Source organism: Panthera onca, chromosome B4, assembly GCF_046562875.1.
Source record: "Panthera onca isolate mPanOnc1 chromosome B4, mPanOnc1 haplotype 2, whole genome shotgun sequence".
In the NCBI taxonomy this organism is placed as follows: domain Eukaryota; kingdom Metazoa; phylum Chordata; class Mammalia; order Carnivora; family Felidae; genus Panthera; species Panthera onca.
Window position 1 is genome coordinate 89,058,933 of NC_138345.1, and position 16,988 is coordinate 89,075,920.

At 38.7% G+C, this 16,988-nt stretch overlaps 1 protein-coding gene across 3 annotated transcripts in view; it reads left to right on the plus strand.

Annotated features, from left to right (window-relative positions):
- Positions 1-16,988, plus strand: part of SRGAP1 (SLIT-ROBO Rho GTPase activating protein 1) — a 282,606-nt gene that overhangs the window by 195,854 nt on the left and 69,764 nt on the right. For all 3 annotated transcript variants that reach the window (XM_078449732.2, XM_078449733.2, XM_078449734.2), the window contains exons 7-8: positions 11,637-11,858; positions 14,134-14,235. In XM_078449732.2, the coding sequence (XP_078305858.1) occupies positions 11,637-11,858; positions 14,134-14,235 (324 nt within the window). The remainder of the gene's footprint in view (positions 1-11,636; positions 11,859-14,133; positions 14,236-16,988) is intronic.

Genomic DNA, 16,988 nt, shown 5'->3' on the forward strand with positions numbered 1-16,988 from the left:
CAAGTTGAGACCTTTTTTATATATTCCTCCCTTCGTTCTATTTGTGTCAATAATATGTCTCTTCTCTTATTAATTTCCTACGCTAGACCATGATGAATGGATCTATTGGTATAAAACAGTCATACACATTTCCCATAGAATTTGTATTTTGAAACAGTCTCTTATTATTACAGAATTAGTACATGTACTTTGTAGAAAATTAGAAAAAATTACATGCAAAAATAGCATGATCACATTCTTACCACCCCAGATCATCACTGCTAAAATGTAGACTTTTTTTGTGTCCACATACACATTTTTATACCAGAAGAGTATGAAAGCATATTTTTTATACGGCTTTTTAACCTACTTTTTTCAGTAATCTCCATCTATCCATTTCAGAAAATTTTCCGTTTAGGAAAATTTTAACTCCTCTAATGGCCAGACCATATTCCTAGACCCCCCCAAAAACATTTTATAGCTAGTGTGTCTAGCCTAGACCAAATTTAGGATCACACATTGCATCTGGGTGATGTGTTCCTTTGGTTTTTGTTTTTTTTTTTTTTTTAATCTAACAAAGCCCCTATTGAGGAGACATGGACAGTTGTTCCTCAGAACACCTCAGCTTCTGGATTTGTGTCCATTCGTTATGGTGTCAGTTAACCTGTTTCTCTATTCCCTGCATTTCCTACAAAGTAAATGTTATATAAAGGCTTGATAAATTCAAGTTAAGCACTTTGCAGCAGATTACACTGTAGGTTATGTTGCTGTGTCTTACATAGATACGTAACAACATCTGATTAAACCACCAGTAATGATGCTAAAATTGATCACTGGCTTGGGGTAATGTGACTCTGATGGCTCCATCAGAGTTAAGTGTTTTCCCCTTGCAACAAACAGGGTATTCTAAAACTTCTTGAATTTAGAGCCTGTTAATTTGGAAGTATACTTATTTTTGGTTAGCAAAATGCTTTTTTTTTTAATTTTGAGAGAGAGTGCACAGAGGAAGTGGAGGGACAGAGAGAGAATCCCAAGCAGGCTCTGTGCTGCCAGTGCAGAGCCAAATCTTAGAACTCTGTCCCACAAGCTGTGAGATCACGATTTGAGCCAAGATCAAGAGTTATGCCCAGCCAACCGACTGAGCCAGCCAGGTGCCCCCAAAATGCTTCTTTAGAGTTCAAATTAATTATGTAAATGAAAGGGCCGCCTGGCTGGCTCAGTCCGAAGAGCATGCGATTCTTGACCTCATGGTTGTGCATTCGAGCCCCACATTGAATGTAGAGATTACTTAAGTAAATAAACCTTTAAAAAAGTGTTGTAAATTAAAGAATAACATATTTTTAGGCACTTCAGATTAATCACTTTTCACATGTACTGTTTGAAACCCTATTCAATGGAATCCTCTTTTATTAATTACTACAGTTCTAAAAAATCTAATGTAACACTTTGATAGACTAGTTCAAGTCTTTTCTGTGTATTTGAAGATAATATAATGTTTTTTTACAAATATATTTAATAATTCCAATTTGTCTATTTTTTATAAACTTCACCTTCACCTACCACTGTTAGTTTGAATTAATATACCTTTGTCTCTGTCTCTCTGAGAAGTGGCTATCGATGTGGAAGCATTCTATTTCTAAGTAATAGCTATTGGATTTCTTCTGGAATTTATTTTTAATCTTAAATTCTCCGTTGTGCTTTGTTGCAATTATTAACTTAATTTTGTGATGAACTCTACCCTGCAAACAACACTTCTATAAATTTAGTATGTAAATGAACTTGATCAAATTCAAACTAACAATGTAAGCTATCAGACCTCTAAAGTTTATCGAAGGTAATATAATGAAGAAAATGATGGCTCAGTTGTTAACCAAGTATTAGTTCAACTGGAAATATTTGAATCTAGTATACCAAACAAGGTTTAGACATTTGTGGGTACTGCAAATACAGTTATCTCTAGGGAGAAGGGATGAGGTGATTTAGGAGAGGAATTTGGAGACTTTAAAAGCAGTATATATGTTTCACACTTTTCCGTAAGTATGCCACATTTTATATTTAAAAAAAGAAAAAAGTAAAATATGATGAAAGCATGCCTTAAGTATTAATGTAAAGCATACCAATGCACTTATACTTTCCAGTCTTACAATATTATGATTTTTCTTTTCATAGAGCTCTGAGTAGTCTTCTTTTGTACAAAGCTTATCTACTGGGTAGTTGTGGTTTCTATTTCTGAGATCTTTAATGTGGAACAAAAATGCTCTGGATATTTAGTGTTTTCACAATGTTGCATTTGGCACAACTTTTGCCTAATTTGGTATCAATTTTGTTTACTCTTAAATCTTTTTTTTTTAATTTTGTTAATGTTTATTATTTATTTTTGAAAGAGACAGAGCATGAGTAGGGGAGGGACTGAGAGAGAGACACAGACAGACAGACAGACAGAATCCAAGGCAGGCTCCAGGCTCTGAGCTATCAGCGTGGAGCTCGATGTGGGGCTCAAACCCATGAACTGTGAGATCATGACCAGAGCCAAAGTTGAACCCTTAGGTGCCACCCAGTCACCTATTATACCACCCAGGCTCCTTTAATACCTATTTTAGTAGATTTATAATATTTAATAAATTTATAATAAATACAAATTGCACATATTTTACAATCGGCTGGGAAACATATAGATGAATTGTTGGAGAAAAAATGTACAAGAGTATTAAAGAGCACCTGCTGGCTGTGTGTGTTCACAGTGGTCTTGGTCACTGTGCTTCGGAGCAGAAGTAGACAAACTTTTTCTGAAAGGGACTAGATAGTAAATACTTAAGGCCTTGTGAGTCATATGGTCTCTGTCGCAATTACCGTAGTGCAAAAGCAGTCATAGATAAGTAAGCAGTTGGGTGTGGTTATGTTGCAATCAAACTTTATTGACCACATCCAGCCCTTGGGCTAGATTTAATCCACTGGCCATAGCTTGCTGACCTATGATTGAGAGAATGAACTGTTAGTTAATCCAGAGTGTCACTTAAGCAGAAGACTGTTTAAGATGGTTTCTCCCCTGAAAGTCCTAAGTAAATTTTCGTTTGTAGAGTAACAATCTCTTAGCTTGAAATCAGGTAGCAAATGGAATATAGTTAATTTCACAACAATAAAGGATGTTTATTATGTTACTTTAAGCATAAATGTAAATTATAAGAAATATATTATAAATATTGTTATAAGGAATATATTGTAAATATTGGCCAAAGGAAATTTAATTGGTTTGGGAGAATAAAGGCATAATTATAAAGGAAAATAGATTGTAGTTTTATAAATAAAAGATTTCACATTTATGTGAAAGATTTCACATAATGATCATTAGTATCCCCAACAATAAGTGCAAAAAAGACTGTAACTGGGGCACCTGGGTGGCTCATTCAGTTAAGCTTCTCCCACTTGGTTTCAGCTCCGGTCATGATCTTGTTTGTGGTCGTGGGATCAAGCCCCATGTCAGGCTTTACTCTGAGTGTGGAATGTGCATGGGATTCTCTCCCTCTCCCTCTGCTCCTCCCCTGCTTGCTCTTGTGCACACACATGCACACACTCTCCTCTCTCTCGCTCTCTCTCAAAAAAAAAAAAAAAAAAAAAAAACAAGAAAACAAAAGACTGTAACTAATTCTGTTATAATTGGGATGCATTGCAACCCAGAAGTAAAATCCTGCAGGCAACAAATATTTGTAATTGAATGTGGAGATTTTCAAGTGATTATGATTTGCTAAGAGAAAAGAGAGGAGAGTACAAGTCTCATTTCCCATAATACCTAGATCTGTAATCAAATTCAGCCTTCTGTATATCTGGAATTCTTAAAAAATTTTTTAATGTTTATTTTTGAGAGAGAGAGAGAGAGAGAGAGAGAGAGCGCGAGCATGAGCGTGGGAGGGGCGGAGAGGGAGGGAGACAAAGAATCTGAAGCAGGCTCCAGGCTCTGAGCTGTCAGCACAGAGCCTGAGGCAGAGCTCGAACCCCTAGGCCGTGAGATCATGACCTGAGTGGAAGTCGGACGCTTAACCAACTGAGCCACCCAGGTGCCCCTATATCTGGAATTCTTAAAACAACTGGTGATGTGGCCTCTTTCAGTCCATCCTCAAAAGGTATTCAGAGGAACACAGTCCTCAACAGTAGAATTCCATTGGTACTTTGTCCCATGGCTCCTGCCCGGTAATAATAAAGTATTTGTCATCTTTGGGTATAGTTTCACAGTTTCAAATTACTCCCTGTAAAAGTTTGCAGGTCACCTTGTCATATGAAGGATAAATCTTTGTTACTCTTATGGAATACTGCAACAGAATAATCCCCTCCTGCAACTAATTTTCCTGGTAAAGATATCTGTCATGTATTTTATTAGCCATTTATACAGAATGAAATTGAAATTAGATTACATCATATACTGCATGTCGTGTTTACTTTATCATTTTTAAGTAATCCTCTGTCCTAAAGCTTTTAGCCTTATCCTTTTGTCTCTAGAGACATGTGTTTAATTAAAAAGCAGCTTATTCAGAGTTCAGATTTTTCTTAGTTTGACGTATGCCCACACATAATAGTATTAAGATTTATCCATGAAAACCTGCCAAATTGGAATACTGCAGCCCCCATTTGGCCTGAACTCCTATTAGGAAGATGATAGAGAGATCATGGTAAATGGGTTAGGATAGTGTAGTTATCATGTGAACTGATTTGTGTGTTTTTATCCTTTTGTGATTGAAAGGGGATTTAAAAACTGAAATGGGTTAGATGACTAAAGTAGATGGCTTTAAAAGTTCCTTCCGGTGGAGATGCCGTGGGCTTTGTTAAAGGAAACTGCACCCGCCTGTTTTCCACCTGCAGCACAGGCTGCTCTAAGTCTCTAGGGCTGGTTGTTCCATCTTGGCTGTGAATGTTGAAAGTCGCCTAAGGCATGGTCCTTGGCTTTCTACCTCTTGGTCCCTTGCCCTGATGGCTGCTGGATTTCTGTCACCAGTCCTGATCATCTTGCAGGGCTTCAGATTTGTATCCAACTGCCTTCTGGACTACTCTGACCAGATGCCTAATGGGCATCTTGAACATGTCGTACGCTCAGCTTTTTATCTCCGTTTCCCCTTTCATCGTCATCATTCTCCATTCACATAACTTTTTCTCATCCATTTTTTACACCTTAGCAAGTGGCACGCCTTTCCACCCATTTGCATAAACCAAAAACTCAGTTCTCTCATTTCTCACATATAAATGCATCGGCAAATCCTGTCATCTGTACCTCCTAAATATCCCAAATCTTGCTATTTCTTGCTGCTTGTGCTGTCTCCTAGACAAAGCTCTTCATCTCCTGCCTACACTTAGCTTTCTAAGATGTTACCCATCTTCCACTTAAGACCTTCTAATCAGTAATCCATTCCCCTCCCAAGCAGCCAGAGTATTAAATATAAGCCAGACCTGTTGATACCTATTTAAAATTCTTGAAAGGCTTCCCATTGTCTTTAGAATAAAATCTAAACTATTCACCAAGACCTTATGTGAACTGGCGCCCACCTGCCACTCCGTGTCATCTTTTGCAACTTCCTCTTTAGTCACCATATGCTTTGGGTACATTGGCCTCTCTATTCCCCAGACTCCTGTAAACTTTTTCCTGCCCGGGCCCTTTCTACTCATTGTCTAGGACACTCTTCCAGAGCTTTGCAGATTCCTTCTTTTCATTCATGTTGCACCCAGCTGCCCTGTATAAAAGACCCACACCCTTTCCCCCAGCACTCCCTAGTTCTCTGTCTTCTCCATAGCATTTACCACCTGACCTATTTATCTGGGCTTGCTTTGTTCTCTCTCCTTCTTTGTGATTTGATTCAGGGTGGTTACAGAGATTTGTCCTGGAGATAAAATTGCATCTGGTGGCAGCTCCTCTGAGGAAAATAATTGCCCATGGAGCGGGACATGTATTAGGCCACAAAGGATTATTGGTCCTGCTCAGTGGCTCAAGTATATGCAACCTCCATTCTCCTCCTGTTTCCTACTTTGTATCCATTTCAGTGTACCATTTTGACATTTTTGTTGCACAGAAGAAACTCAAAACAAGTTTTGCTAAATGCGTGGCTGAGGTTATTAAAGCACAGCAAGAATTAAATTGTCAGCTCTTTATGGACCATCAGGAACCCAGACATGAGAGCAGGTGTGCAAAAGTTGCCTGTAGAATTTTAATCATCCAGTTCAGTCCCACAAGATGCCCATCTCTCACAAAACAAGTTTGTGGTTTCTGAGGTGAAGTACTGAATAGTAAGAGAGAGGAAAATAGTAAGGGACAAAGATAATTTATTCAGAAGAAATCAACTTTCTTCATTTGACATCTGAAAAAACTGTGAACTTACCTATTTCTGGTCCTGGGTTATGTGAAAACTGTTTTTGCAATTGTTTGCTCAGGTTGCACTACTGTAGAAAGACTCAAAGTAAGAGGTAGACCAAGTCTTTACCCAATACCCAGGACTCTGGAATGGTCAAAGTCGAAGCTTATTAATTAAAAAGCCAGAGATGGGACCCAGGACAAAAGATCAAGGAAGCCTCTCTGGTGGAGGCAGGAATGATGAAGTTAAGGTAGAATACTTCTGCAGAAGAGTTCCTTCTGTCTCCATTCTCATGACACCTGCAGTCACCTAGGAGCTTGGGGCTGCCCTGCGAATGATATTGGCTATTACTATTCCGAAAACACGTGTAGGACTTGTTTCCTTTGGAGTGCCATTATCTTCACTCCCATCTAGGACCAAATTTCTGCCCAGTAGGGCTTCTCATGTCCTAAGAGTTTATACAAACAAATTCTCTCCCTGAATAGCTGGGATCCATTTATACCTGACTGTATAACCACCAAGTATATATATCAGCCAACCTCTCAGCCTTTGGAGCAAGATGAAGTGTTTGTCACAGTTCTCAAAACCTGGATTTCATCTTTACTTCTGATACTATTTGCAACCCTTTTGCCTAAAGAAGCTAGCTTACTGTGGTGATTTAGACTAATACCTAGTGGGATATATCTTGACAGCTCTTAGGATATTAGAAAACGAATTCTCTTCTACTTCCAACACTCTTTCCTTCCCCAATTTTAATCCATAATTTTATGTGTCCATTCAGGTTTCCACCCATCAGAACAGCACTGTTTTGTTTTCATGAAATATCTTACTGGTTTCTTATGTATTTTCATCATGAAAGGCACTTGGGTTATAACTCAACTCTTTGTGCAGAAGCTGGCTTTTCTTATCGTCATTAATAATTCATAAGCTCCATAGAATTACTTGAGGCCTTTTAACCAAGTATCGTGAATCTTAACATATCCAGTGTCATTTAGCTTCCAGTTTAGAAAAGAGACGATTCTGTGACTGGCTTTGCTGTCTCAGGAGACCTTGAAAGAGAATTTTATTGTTTCTTTTAAAGTCCAGGGTGCGTGAAAAACCTAGAGCATAGACAATGCTGCGTATCAGAAGTAACAGAAGCATGCTAATTAAGTGATCTTCTAGACTGATAAGCTCCCTAGGGATCAGAGAAGGCTCTCGTCCACCAAGTTCATCACAGAAGCCTCCATGGTGAGGTATAGCATTCAAAATCCAGAAGACACCTGGGGAGTCCTTCTGGATTGGGTGTGAAGTCACACGCATACTTCTCCCCAGCCTCTTAGGAAACCGCAGCTGAAAGCCAGCCTGCCTTACTAGGTCCAGACCTACCAAATCCACCTGGCCCCAGTTGGATGCGGAAGCATGCACCGTGCTTTCCTAACTTTGACATTTACTCCCCCAAAGAAGCAACTCTTAGAAATTTGAGTTTAAGTCTGGGACTAATACAAACTTAACATGTATTTTTCAGAACTCTACCTCAATTAGGTAGTTGGAGGTTGAATTTCTTTATTTTTTCTTTCTCTTTTCCCCTTGCTCTTCCTTTCTCTGTTGAAAAGACACTTGGTTTGTGTGGAGGGTGCTTTTCTCTAAGTTGTTTCTTCCTCTTAATATCAATTTTCCATGAACTCCCACTGAGATCAGTACTCCTAAAATAAAGCAGCTTCATTATAATCAAGCTGAATCTGTCTTCTTTCAGAATAGTGGTATGTTTTGAAGCACAAGTACATTTCAAAGAAATGAGGCCGTTTCCTTTCCTAATTCCTGTTTTCACAAGATGAGGTATTACTGAAAGGTGGAATAATTTTTTGGTCCCTCTGATGTGTATAAAACGGCTACACAGAACCTTTATGGATTTTGAGGTGCAAAAGGAATAAAAGAGGACTTTGTTCTTCTGAAACTAGAATTTTTTAATTAACTGAAGATCATTCTCTGTATTTGAGTGCAGCCGATTCCGCTAGAAATGTATCAATGATGAGACTGCTGCATTTCACAACTGTATTCTGCTTGCATTTGTAAATGTGACATAGCATTTTTCTGATTTTTTAAATCAAATAATATTTAATCAAGGATATTCTCTTGCCCACTAGTAGAAATAACCACCAATGGACAGGGTTACAGTCCCTTTTATTTATTTATTTTTTTTTTTTGAGAGAGAGAGAGAGAGATAGAGGGCACAAGTGAGCAAGGGGCAGAGAGGCACAGGGAGAGAGAAAGAAGGGGGGCTCAACTGAAGCGGGGTTTGTGTTCATCCAAAGTGGGGCTCATGCTCACCCCAAACGGCTCAACCTCAAGCTGGAGCTTACCTGATGTGGGACTCGCGCTCACGAACCGTGAGATCATGACCGGAGCCAAAGTCAGATGCTTAACCGACTGAGCTACCCAGGTGCCCTACAGGACCTTTTTTAAATCAGTGTTTTAGTGTAGTGCTTCTCAAAACTTTTAATGTACGTATAAATCCCCTGTGGATTTTTTTTTTTTAACTTCAGATTATAATTCAGCAGATCAGGGGTGGGGCCTTAGATTCTGCATTTTTGATCAGCTTCAGGTGATGCTTGATGGTCTATAGACCACACTCTGAACAGCAAGATTTTATAATGTCTTCATAGAAAAATCCCAAATTTAATAATTCTGAAATTGGAGTGTGAGGGTAGAAGTAAATATGTTGACATTTCAAAAGACAGGTCAGTGATTGAATCTGTACCTTCATAAAAACAGAAGTGATGGGGGCGCCTGGGTGGCTCAGTCCCCTGAGTGTCTGACTTCGGCTCAGGTCATGATCTTGTGGTTCGTGGGTTTGAGCCCTGCATCAGGCTCTGTGCTGACAGCTCAGAGCCTGGAGCCTGCTTCGGATTCTGTGTCTCCCTCTCTCTGCCCTTCCCATGCTCATGCTCTGTCTCAAAAATAAATAAACATTAAAAAATTAAAAAAAAAAAACAGATCTGATGGTTCATATCCTGGTGGATGTTACTTCCTTTGTGCCCCTCTAGTGTTCTTTTAGTAGCAAAGTAATGGACAACTTACATTCGAATTCCTTGAGAATGGAAATTACATTTTACTGTATTCCAGTTTTCATATTCCTGGAGCCTAGCAAATTCCCAGGCACCTAGTAGACATCTAATTACTAGGTTAAACTGAATCAAATTGAATTGATTGGATTGCATTAGAACAATATAGGGATGACCCGGTTTTGTACCTTTTAAAACCACTCCCTCTTTACGAGATTTATATTGCTTTTATGTACAAATTTAAAATTCTTTCAGGAATTTATAGCTGACCAGTATCCAGAGTTATATTTTTTTTTTATTTTTTTTAAGTTTATTTTATTTTTGAGAGAGAAAGAGAGCATTAATGGAGGAGAGCAGAGAGAGAGGAAGACACAGAATCCGAAGCAGGCTCCAGGTTCTGAGCTGTCAGCACAGAGCCCGACGTGAGGCTCAAACTCACGAACTGCAAGATGACCTGAGCCGAAGTCAGACACTTAACCGACTGAGACACACAGGCACTCACATCCACAGTTATGTTTTTAAAATTGTATTCTCTTAAAATGCAACATGAAGAAAATAAATGCAAATACAAATTAAAGATAGTGAAGATTTAAGAATCCCCAAATTCTTTCTCTGATAAAAGGACTTTGTCAGTCATTTCTTATTCACAAATTTTGTTCTGGGGATAAGAAAGAAGGCATTCCTGAACTTTTTTGGCAGAGTCAAAGCTGTTTTCTCACTTCTGAAAGAGTACAGATTATTATTGAGTTTAGTAAATTATGCAGATCCAAAACATTACAGTTAGTATGTTTGCATCCTACATGGATTTCAAAAAAATCGTAGGATCAGTATGCACAAATAACCTTAAATGCTATTTTTTATTATTTCCTTTCAGTATTTGCTTTTGCTTTTATTTTTTAACAGCTTTCTTTAGATATTATTCACATACCATATAGTTCACTTATTAAAAGGCTACAATTGGCTTGTAGTATATTCAGAGTTGTGTAGCTGTCACCACAGTCCTTTATAGAATATTTTCATTACTCCAAAGAGAAATCCTATACCCCTTAGCCACCACCATCACCCCAGTTTTTACATCCCCTAGCACCATTAATACCTTCTGTCTCTACAGATTTACCTATTGTGGACATTTCATATAAATGGAATCCTACAAGGTGTGGTCTCTTATGGCTGGTTTCATTCACTTAAAATAATGTTTCAAGGTTGATCCACGATGTAGCATGTTATCAGTACCTCGCTCTTTTGTATGACTGGATAATGTTTAGTTTTGTCAATTAGTTGGACATTTTTAGGTTGTTTCCACTTTTCAGCCATTATTTATAATACTGGTTTAGGGGCACCTAGGTGGCTTTGTCAGTTAAGCGTCCAACTTTTGGCTCAGGTCATGATCTCACGACTTTTGGATCAGGTCATGATCCCACTCATGACCTCGTGAGTTCAAGCCCTACATCAGGTTCTCTGCTGTCAGTACAAAGCCCACTGTGGATCCCCTATCCCTTCTCTCTCTGCCCCTCCCCCACTCATTCTCTCTCTTTCTCTCAAAAATAAACACTTTAAAAAATAATGCTGCTTTAAACATTGATGTACCAGTTTTTTTGGAATTTTTTTACTTTTCTTGTGTGTATTACTAGAAGTGGAATTGCCAAGTCATATGTTAACTGTGTGTTTAACTCTTTGATGAACTGTCAGACCCTTCCAAAGAGGCTACAATATATCACATTCCCATTAGCAGTGTATAAAAATTCCAGTTTCTCTACATCCTCCCCAATGCCTGTTATTTGTCTTTTTCATTATAATCATACTTGTGGGTGTGATGTGGTATCTCTTTGTGGTTTTGATTTGCATTTCCCTGATGACTAATGATGTTGAGCATCATTTCATGTGCTTGTTGACCATTTGTATGTGTTTTTGAGAAATGTCTGTCCAATTCCGTTGCCCATTGTTTAGTTGGGCTATATGTCTTTTTATTATTGAGTTGTAGGATTTCTTTATATATTCTGGACACAAAGTTTTTAGATCAGATATGATTTGCAAAAAAATTTCCCATCCTGTGGGTTATCTTTTTACTTGATAGTGCCCTTTGAAGCACAAAAGTCTTCAATTTATTTTTTCTTTTGGTGCTTGTGCTTTTGATGCTGTATCCAAGAAACCAATGCCTAATGCAAGGTCATCAAGGATTACTCCTGTGTTTTCTTCTAAGTATTTTATAGTTGTAGTTGTCACGTGTAGGTCTTTGATCCATTTTGAGTTAATTTTCATATATGGTGTTCTTTTATTTTTTAAGTGCTGTGATCTTGGCTACCATGCAAGTCTGAACAGAGCCCTGAGAACATATCTCTCTGCAGAGTATAATCTTGAAACTTCCAGACATGAAGGCTTAGACATTATTGAGAATGCGGTTGACAATTTGGAGCCCCGGAGTGATAAACAGAGATTCATGGAGATGTACCCTGCAGCATTCTGTCCACCAATGAAGTTTGAGTTTCAGTCTCACATGGGTGATGAGGTCAGTGGTTGACATATATATATATATATATATATATATATATATATATATATATATATATATATATATATATATATATTTTGTAATGTTTATTTATTTTTGAGAGAGAGAGAGAGCGTACGAGTGGGGAAGGGACAGAGAGAGAAGGAGACAGAGGATTCAAAGTGGGCTCTGCACTGAGAGCCGGGAACTGAATGCATGACTTGAACTCAGGAAGCATGAGATCATGACCTGAGCAGAAGTCAGATGCTTAACCAACTGAGCCACCCAGGTGCCCCAGTAATTGATTGTTTTAAAATTAATGAATTGTCTTTTTACTTATGTTACTCTTCACATGCTGTACCCCACCAGTTGTCAGAACTCTCAGTTGTTTTCTCTCTCCTGCCTTTGCATGGGATCTTAGCATAGTTATATGCTAATATCAGCCATTACCACCTTTGGGTGAAATGCCTACAAAGGCCAAACCTACCTGCAAACTCAGTGTTTTGTAAGCACTAACCCATCTCAGAGTTCGTCCTACCTCCACCTCTAGACATTCCAATTTAAATTCAGAACAAACTATTTTGCTGGCCCGGTAGAATCTACCTGAAGACTCCCTGTGATCTTGATTTAAAGATTTTCACAAAGAAAAATAATTGTAAATGGCAGGAGAATGGGAGAGAGGGGAAAAAAATGCAGAACATTTATTTAAGACTGTAGTTGTCTCCAAACTGGTAAAATGAACATTAGACATGATATATTGTATCTTGGGTTCTTTATATGAATTTAGCTTTCTGTCCTATTTTACCCAAGGGGAAAAAAAATCCACCTAATCCGTTCATGAGTTACAGTGGTATATTTTATTATCTGCGGCTGGGAAAACAAGAAGACCCAATTAATGAGCACGCTATACAGCACTTGGTATCCCAGCTGTGCAAAACAATACTCAAAGATTAACAACTCAATTTTAGCTCATTGTGGTGACAGTATGGTTTTAAAAATAGATATAATAGCCATGACAGATTTCTTCAACGTCATCTTTTTTTTTCTGAGACACCTAGTGTTAATACTTATAAGTTATATGTGCGCATGCTGCATTTCTAACCTAATATTATATTTGCTCGATTTGATAGAGTAAAATACTCGATTAGAAATGGTGAGCAGTTTTTCTGCCAATAGCACATGTATTTGATAGGCAAGTGGCTTATCCTACCCAGAGTTGTGTTTCCAAAACCAAATGATTACCATTATATTTTTTAGTTATGGATATGTCAAATATACACAATGATAAAATATCACAAATAAGTGACTTCAGTTGGGTTAGTACTTTTTCCTTTTTTTTTTTTTTTTACTATTATTATTTTTAATAAAATGAGTCAGTTGCCCTTTTTTTTTATGGCCTGTTTTGCCAGGGAGCAATAATTTCTGTGATGTCTTGGAGACTCCATTAAAGGAAACCCCCATCTGCTGGAGCATTTCTATGACAAGGAAGATGAAAAGAAACGATTTTGCTTCTGGTGCAATTTTAATGAACTAAATATAATAAAATTAAAAGTCTCTAATTGTGACCTTAACCGTAATTGAGACCATAGCCAAAATATCTTTCTGCCAAAGACTACAAGGGGCCTCTTCCTGTTCATGATGAATCACGTGATGTGGCCGATTTTGGTAAAGCAAGCCATGGTTAAAAGATGATAATAGTTACGTCTTCTGAGTTTTTACTGTGTGCCAGACAGTGTTCTAAGTGCTTTGTGTACGTTAACTCATTCCATCCCCACCACAACCCCATGGTGTAGGAACTCCTGTTATCCCCATTTTACAGATGAGGAAGCTGAGGGTTAGTAACGTTACACGGGTACCCGTCTGACTGTCACTAGGAGGCTCTGTGGCCTCCCCTCCTTTTGCCTGTGTGGTTCGTTTGGATCATCCCTTGCACTCTGCCCTCTGCCCCCTGCCCCCTGCCCCCTGCCCCATAGTCATTCAGAATTCCCACAAGTGAGACCTCAAGATCAGAGCTCACTCTCCAGCAAGTGCCCCATTTTTAGAGCGAAGCTTCCTGCAGCTGCTGTCTTCCCAGTCATCCATCCCCAGGCCCCACAGCTGCGTTCTGCCCTTGCCCCTGACATAGCAAGTCCGTGTTTAAAACTGAAGTGTCGAAGCGCCTCTTGAAAGGAAATACGTAATTGGAATCTTGAGCGGGTCAGCGTGACTCGTGCAGCATCTGAGCAGGAGAACCCTGCCTCTGGAGGGTGGCTTGCTGGCCCTGTTATAACTGCGGTTTCTGATTCCCCATCAGGTGTGTCAGGTTAGCGCTCAGCAACCAGTCCAGGCAGAGCTCATGCTCAGGTACCAGCAGCTGCAGTCCCGGCTGGCCACGCTGAAAATCGAGAATGAGGAGGTGAGTATACTCTCTGCCCCGCAGGGAATCCGAATTCTAATGGGACTGGAAGGCATTTGCTCGTGACCTAGGCATATTTAGTATTCCAAATGCGTCTCTTCATCAGGCATTTTTAGCTAAATCGTAGTTCCTAGAATACTCTCCTTGTAGAGGATGAATGCAAAGATTCTGTAGTCTACCAGAGATGAATTCTTCACCAGGGATCCACTGCATACTCATGAAAAAACACACATTTTATTCTTAAATTCATAGTTCATGTGGAAAACAGTTCCCATAAATGATTAAACTCAACATGTGTCCAAGAATATACAATAGTGTGTGAAATAAAACTTTTGACTGACGTGTTAATTTAATCCTAACTTTTTTGGAAGTTAGTACTTTGCTTTTATGTGTTCTCTAAATTTTTGGTACTGAACATGGCAGTACTTATACAATTAGTACAGAAATCCTATTTTAAAATAGCGCTTGAGTGAGAATAGGAAACTATTTATTTGCTGACATTACTGGATTTAAATGGATAGAACATAAAATGTGAATTATAAATATATGTCGAACCAGAAAGCAGTCATACAATTCAGCTGCCTGTTTCTGAAATTAATTTAATTGGATCCACATTCTTGTTAAATAAAATATGAACTGCATATGTTTCTAAGGCTCTCAGTTATCATTTACAGGAACCCAAATCAAACTTACTCAAGTCAGAAAGTTTATTTAGTGGTCAATGTTTGTATAGCCTCGGGAATGATTGGATCTGTGTTCCGATGATATTATCAGGAATCTCTCTTTTCATTACTTTGAAGTTGTATTTTTTTTTTCAACTTAAATCCAAGTTAGTGAACATATAATAATGATTTCGGGAATAGAAGTTAGTGATTCATCACTTACATATAATACCCAGTGCTTATCCCAATAAGTGTCCTCCTTAATGCCCCTTGCCCATTTAGCCCTTACCCCCATCCGACACCCCACCAGAAAACCTCAGTTCGTTCTCTGTATTTAAGAGTCTCTTATGGTTTGTCTCCCCCTCTGTTTTTATATTATTTTTGCTTCTCTTCCCTTATGTGCATCTGTTTTGTTTTTTAAATTCCCCATGTGGGTGAAATCATATATTTGTGTCTTTCTCTGACTAATTTTGCTTAGCGTAAGTGATAGGTATTTGATAGGGATTGCATTGAATATGTACATTGCTTTGGGTAGTATCGACATTTTAGCAATATTTGTTCTTCCAGTTCATAAGCATGGAATTCCATTATTTTGTGTCTTCTTCAATTTCTTTCATAAGCTTTCTAGTTTTCTGAAGTTGTATTTTCGTATGTGTCGGTAGTAGTTTTCCCTCAAATTGGGATAGCCAAAGCTACATGGTCCTATAGCTTGCCATCTCACCTCATCCCACTGTCCTTATCCCTGAACTAGGATCCTTTATTGTCCTGAGTTAAGTCGTGCATACTTCTGGACCAACCAATACACGCAAGAAATGGGATTCTGTCATTGATCACCTTATATATTGTGCTCATTCATAGAGCCCTTTGGCTGACAGCTCCAACAGAAACATGTTTTTCTAGAGACAGTTCCTGAAAGGAAGGAATGTGAGATAGAAAAAGAAAACAATAATAATTCACCTTGATGAAATGATTAACCAAAATTCACTTTGGTGTACCCTCTTTTATTTTAATCCCACTGAGATGTTTTTAGCTACAGGAACACATTACTTGTTTCTGTTCAGAGAGAGTGATGTGTTTCTAGACCAGTATAGTTTGGTCAAAATGCATTGCAGCTTTCTGGCTTCCATTCTTTCTAGAAGAACCAAACCACCCCTTATTCAAACGTGTGTTTAAGATGCAGCCATGTGATGAAGTCTTCAGTTGCTGTGTAAAGTCCCACAAATGAGCCTTTATTGCTCTTCTTGAAGTGTTTTAGAGCTTAGAGTTTTGTGGAGGCTTGCCTAATGCAGTTTATCCTGATAGACCTACAGTTTGTATGTCTAGTGACTTCCTGTTGTTGTGGTGTTTTTGTTTTTGTTTTTGTTTTTGCATATCCTCCTGCTGTTTTATTTGGAAACAGCCTCTAAACTCTAGAAAAAGAACGTGTTGTGCCCAGGGTCAAAACTGGCGGCCCAGAGACCTGTTTTGTTTGCCTGCCACAGTTTTTCCCTGTTAAAAATGAGAGTCTGGTGACTGACCCCGGATTGCCTCACAAAGGGAAGAGCTGGGGTACTTGAGTTCCACTTTGCCATAGCCATTCAGCTCCCAGTTTTCTTCCATTGGACTGTTCGTTTCTGTCACCCGTCTGGCTTCTGCAGGCCTTTGAGTTTTTGACCCTTCACGTATGCCCTTTTGGGCACAATGTAGAAAAGCAGTGTCCTGCTGATAGTGGCAGGCAGTGCTTTCTGAGAATTAAAAGATTTATTGCAGTAACAAATGAATTAGGTTGTCTTGAGGTTTCTGATGAGCATGACTAGTGGTTTATGATCTGTTGGATATGGAACAAATTCATTGTCATGGAATGGGATTCCCATTGAAAGGAAGATTTAAATTGAATTTTTGACAATCGATAGATTTCCATTGGTATAGAAGGAGGAAACAATGTTTCACTATATTTCAAGATGCCCTGGAGGAACCTTGGTTTCCCAGAGCAATTTGGTCATCGTCCAGCTCCTCCCCGAGGAAGAGCCAAAGGTGAAGCTCAAGTCAGATGATGAGAGACCTTGAGAGCTGACTTGAGGGGTTTTGTTACTGTGGGTCCGTTCATTTCAG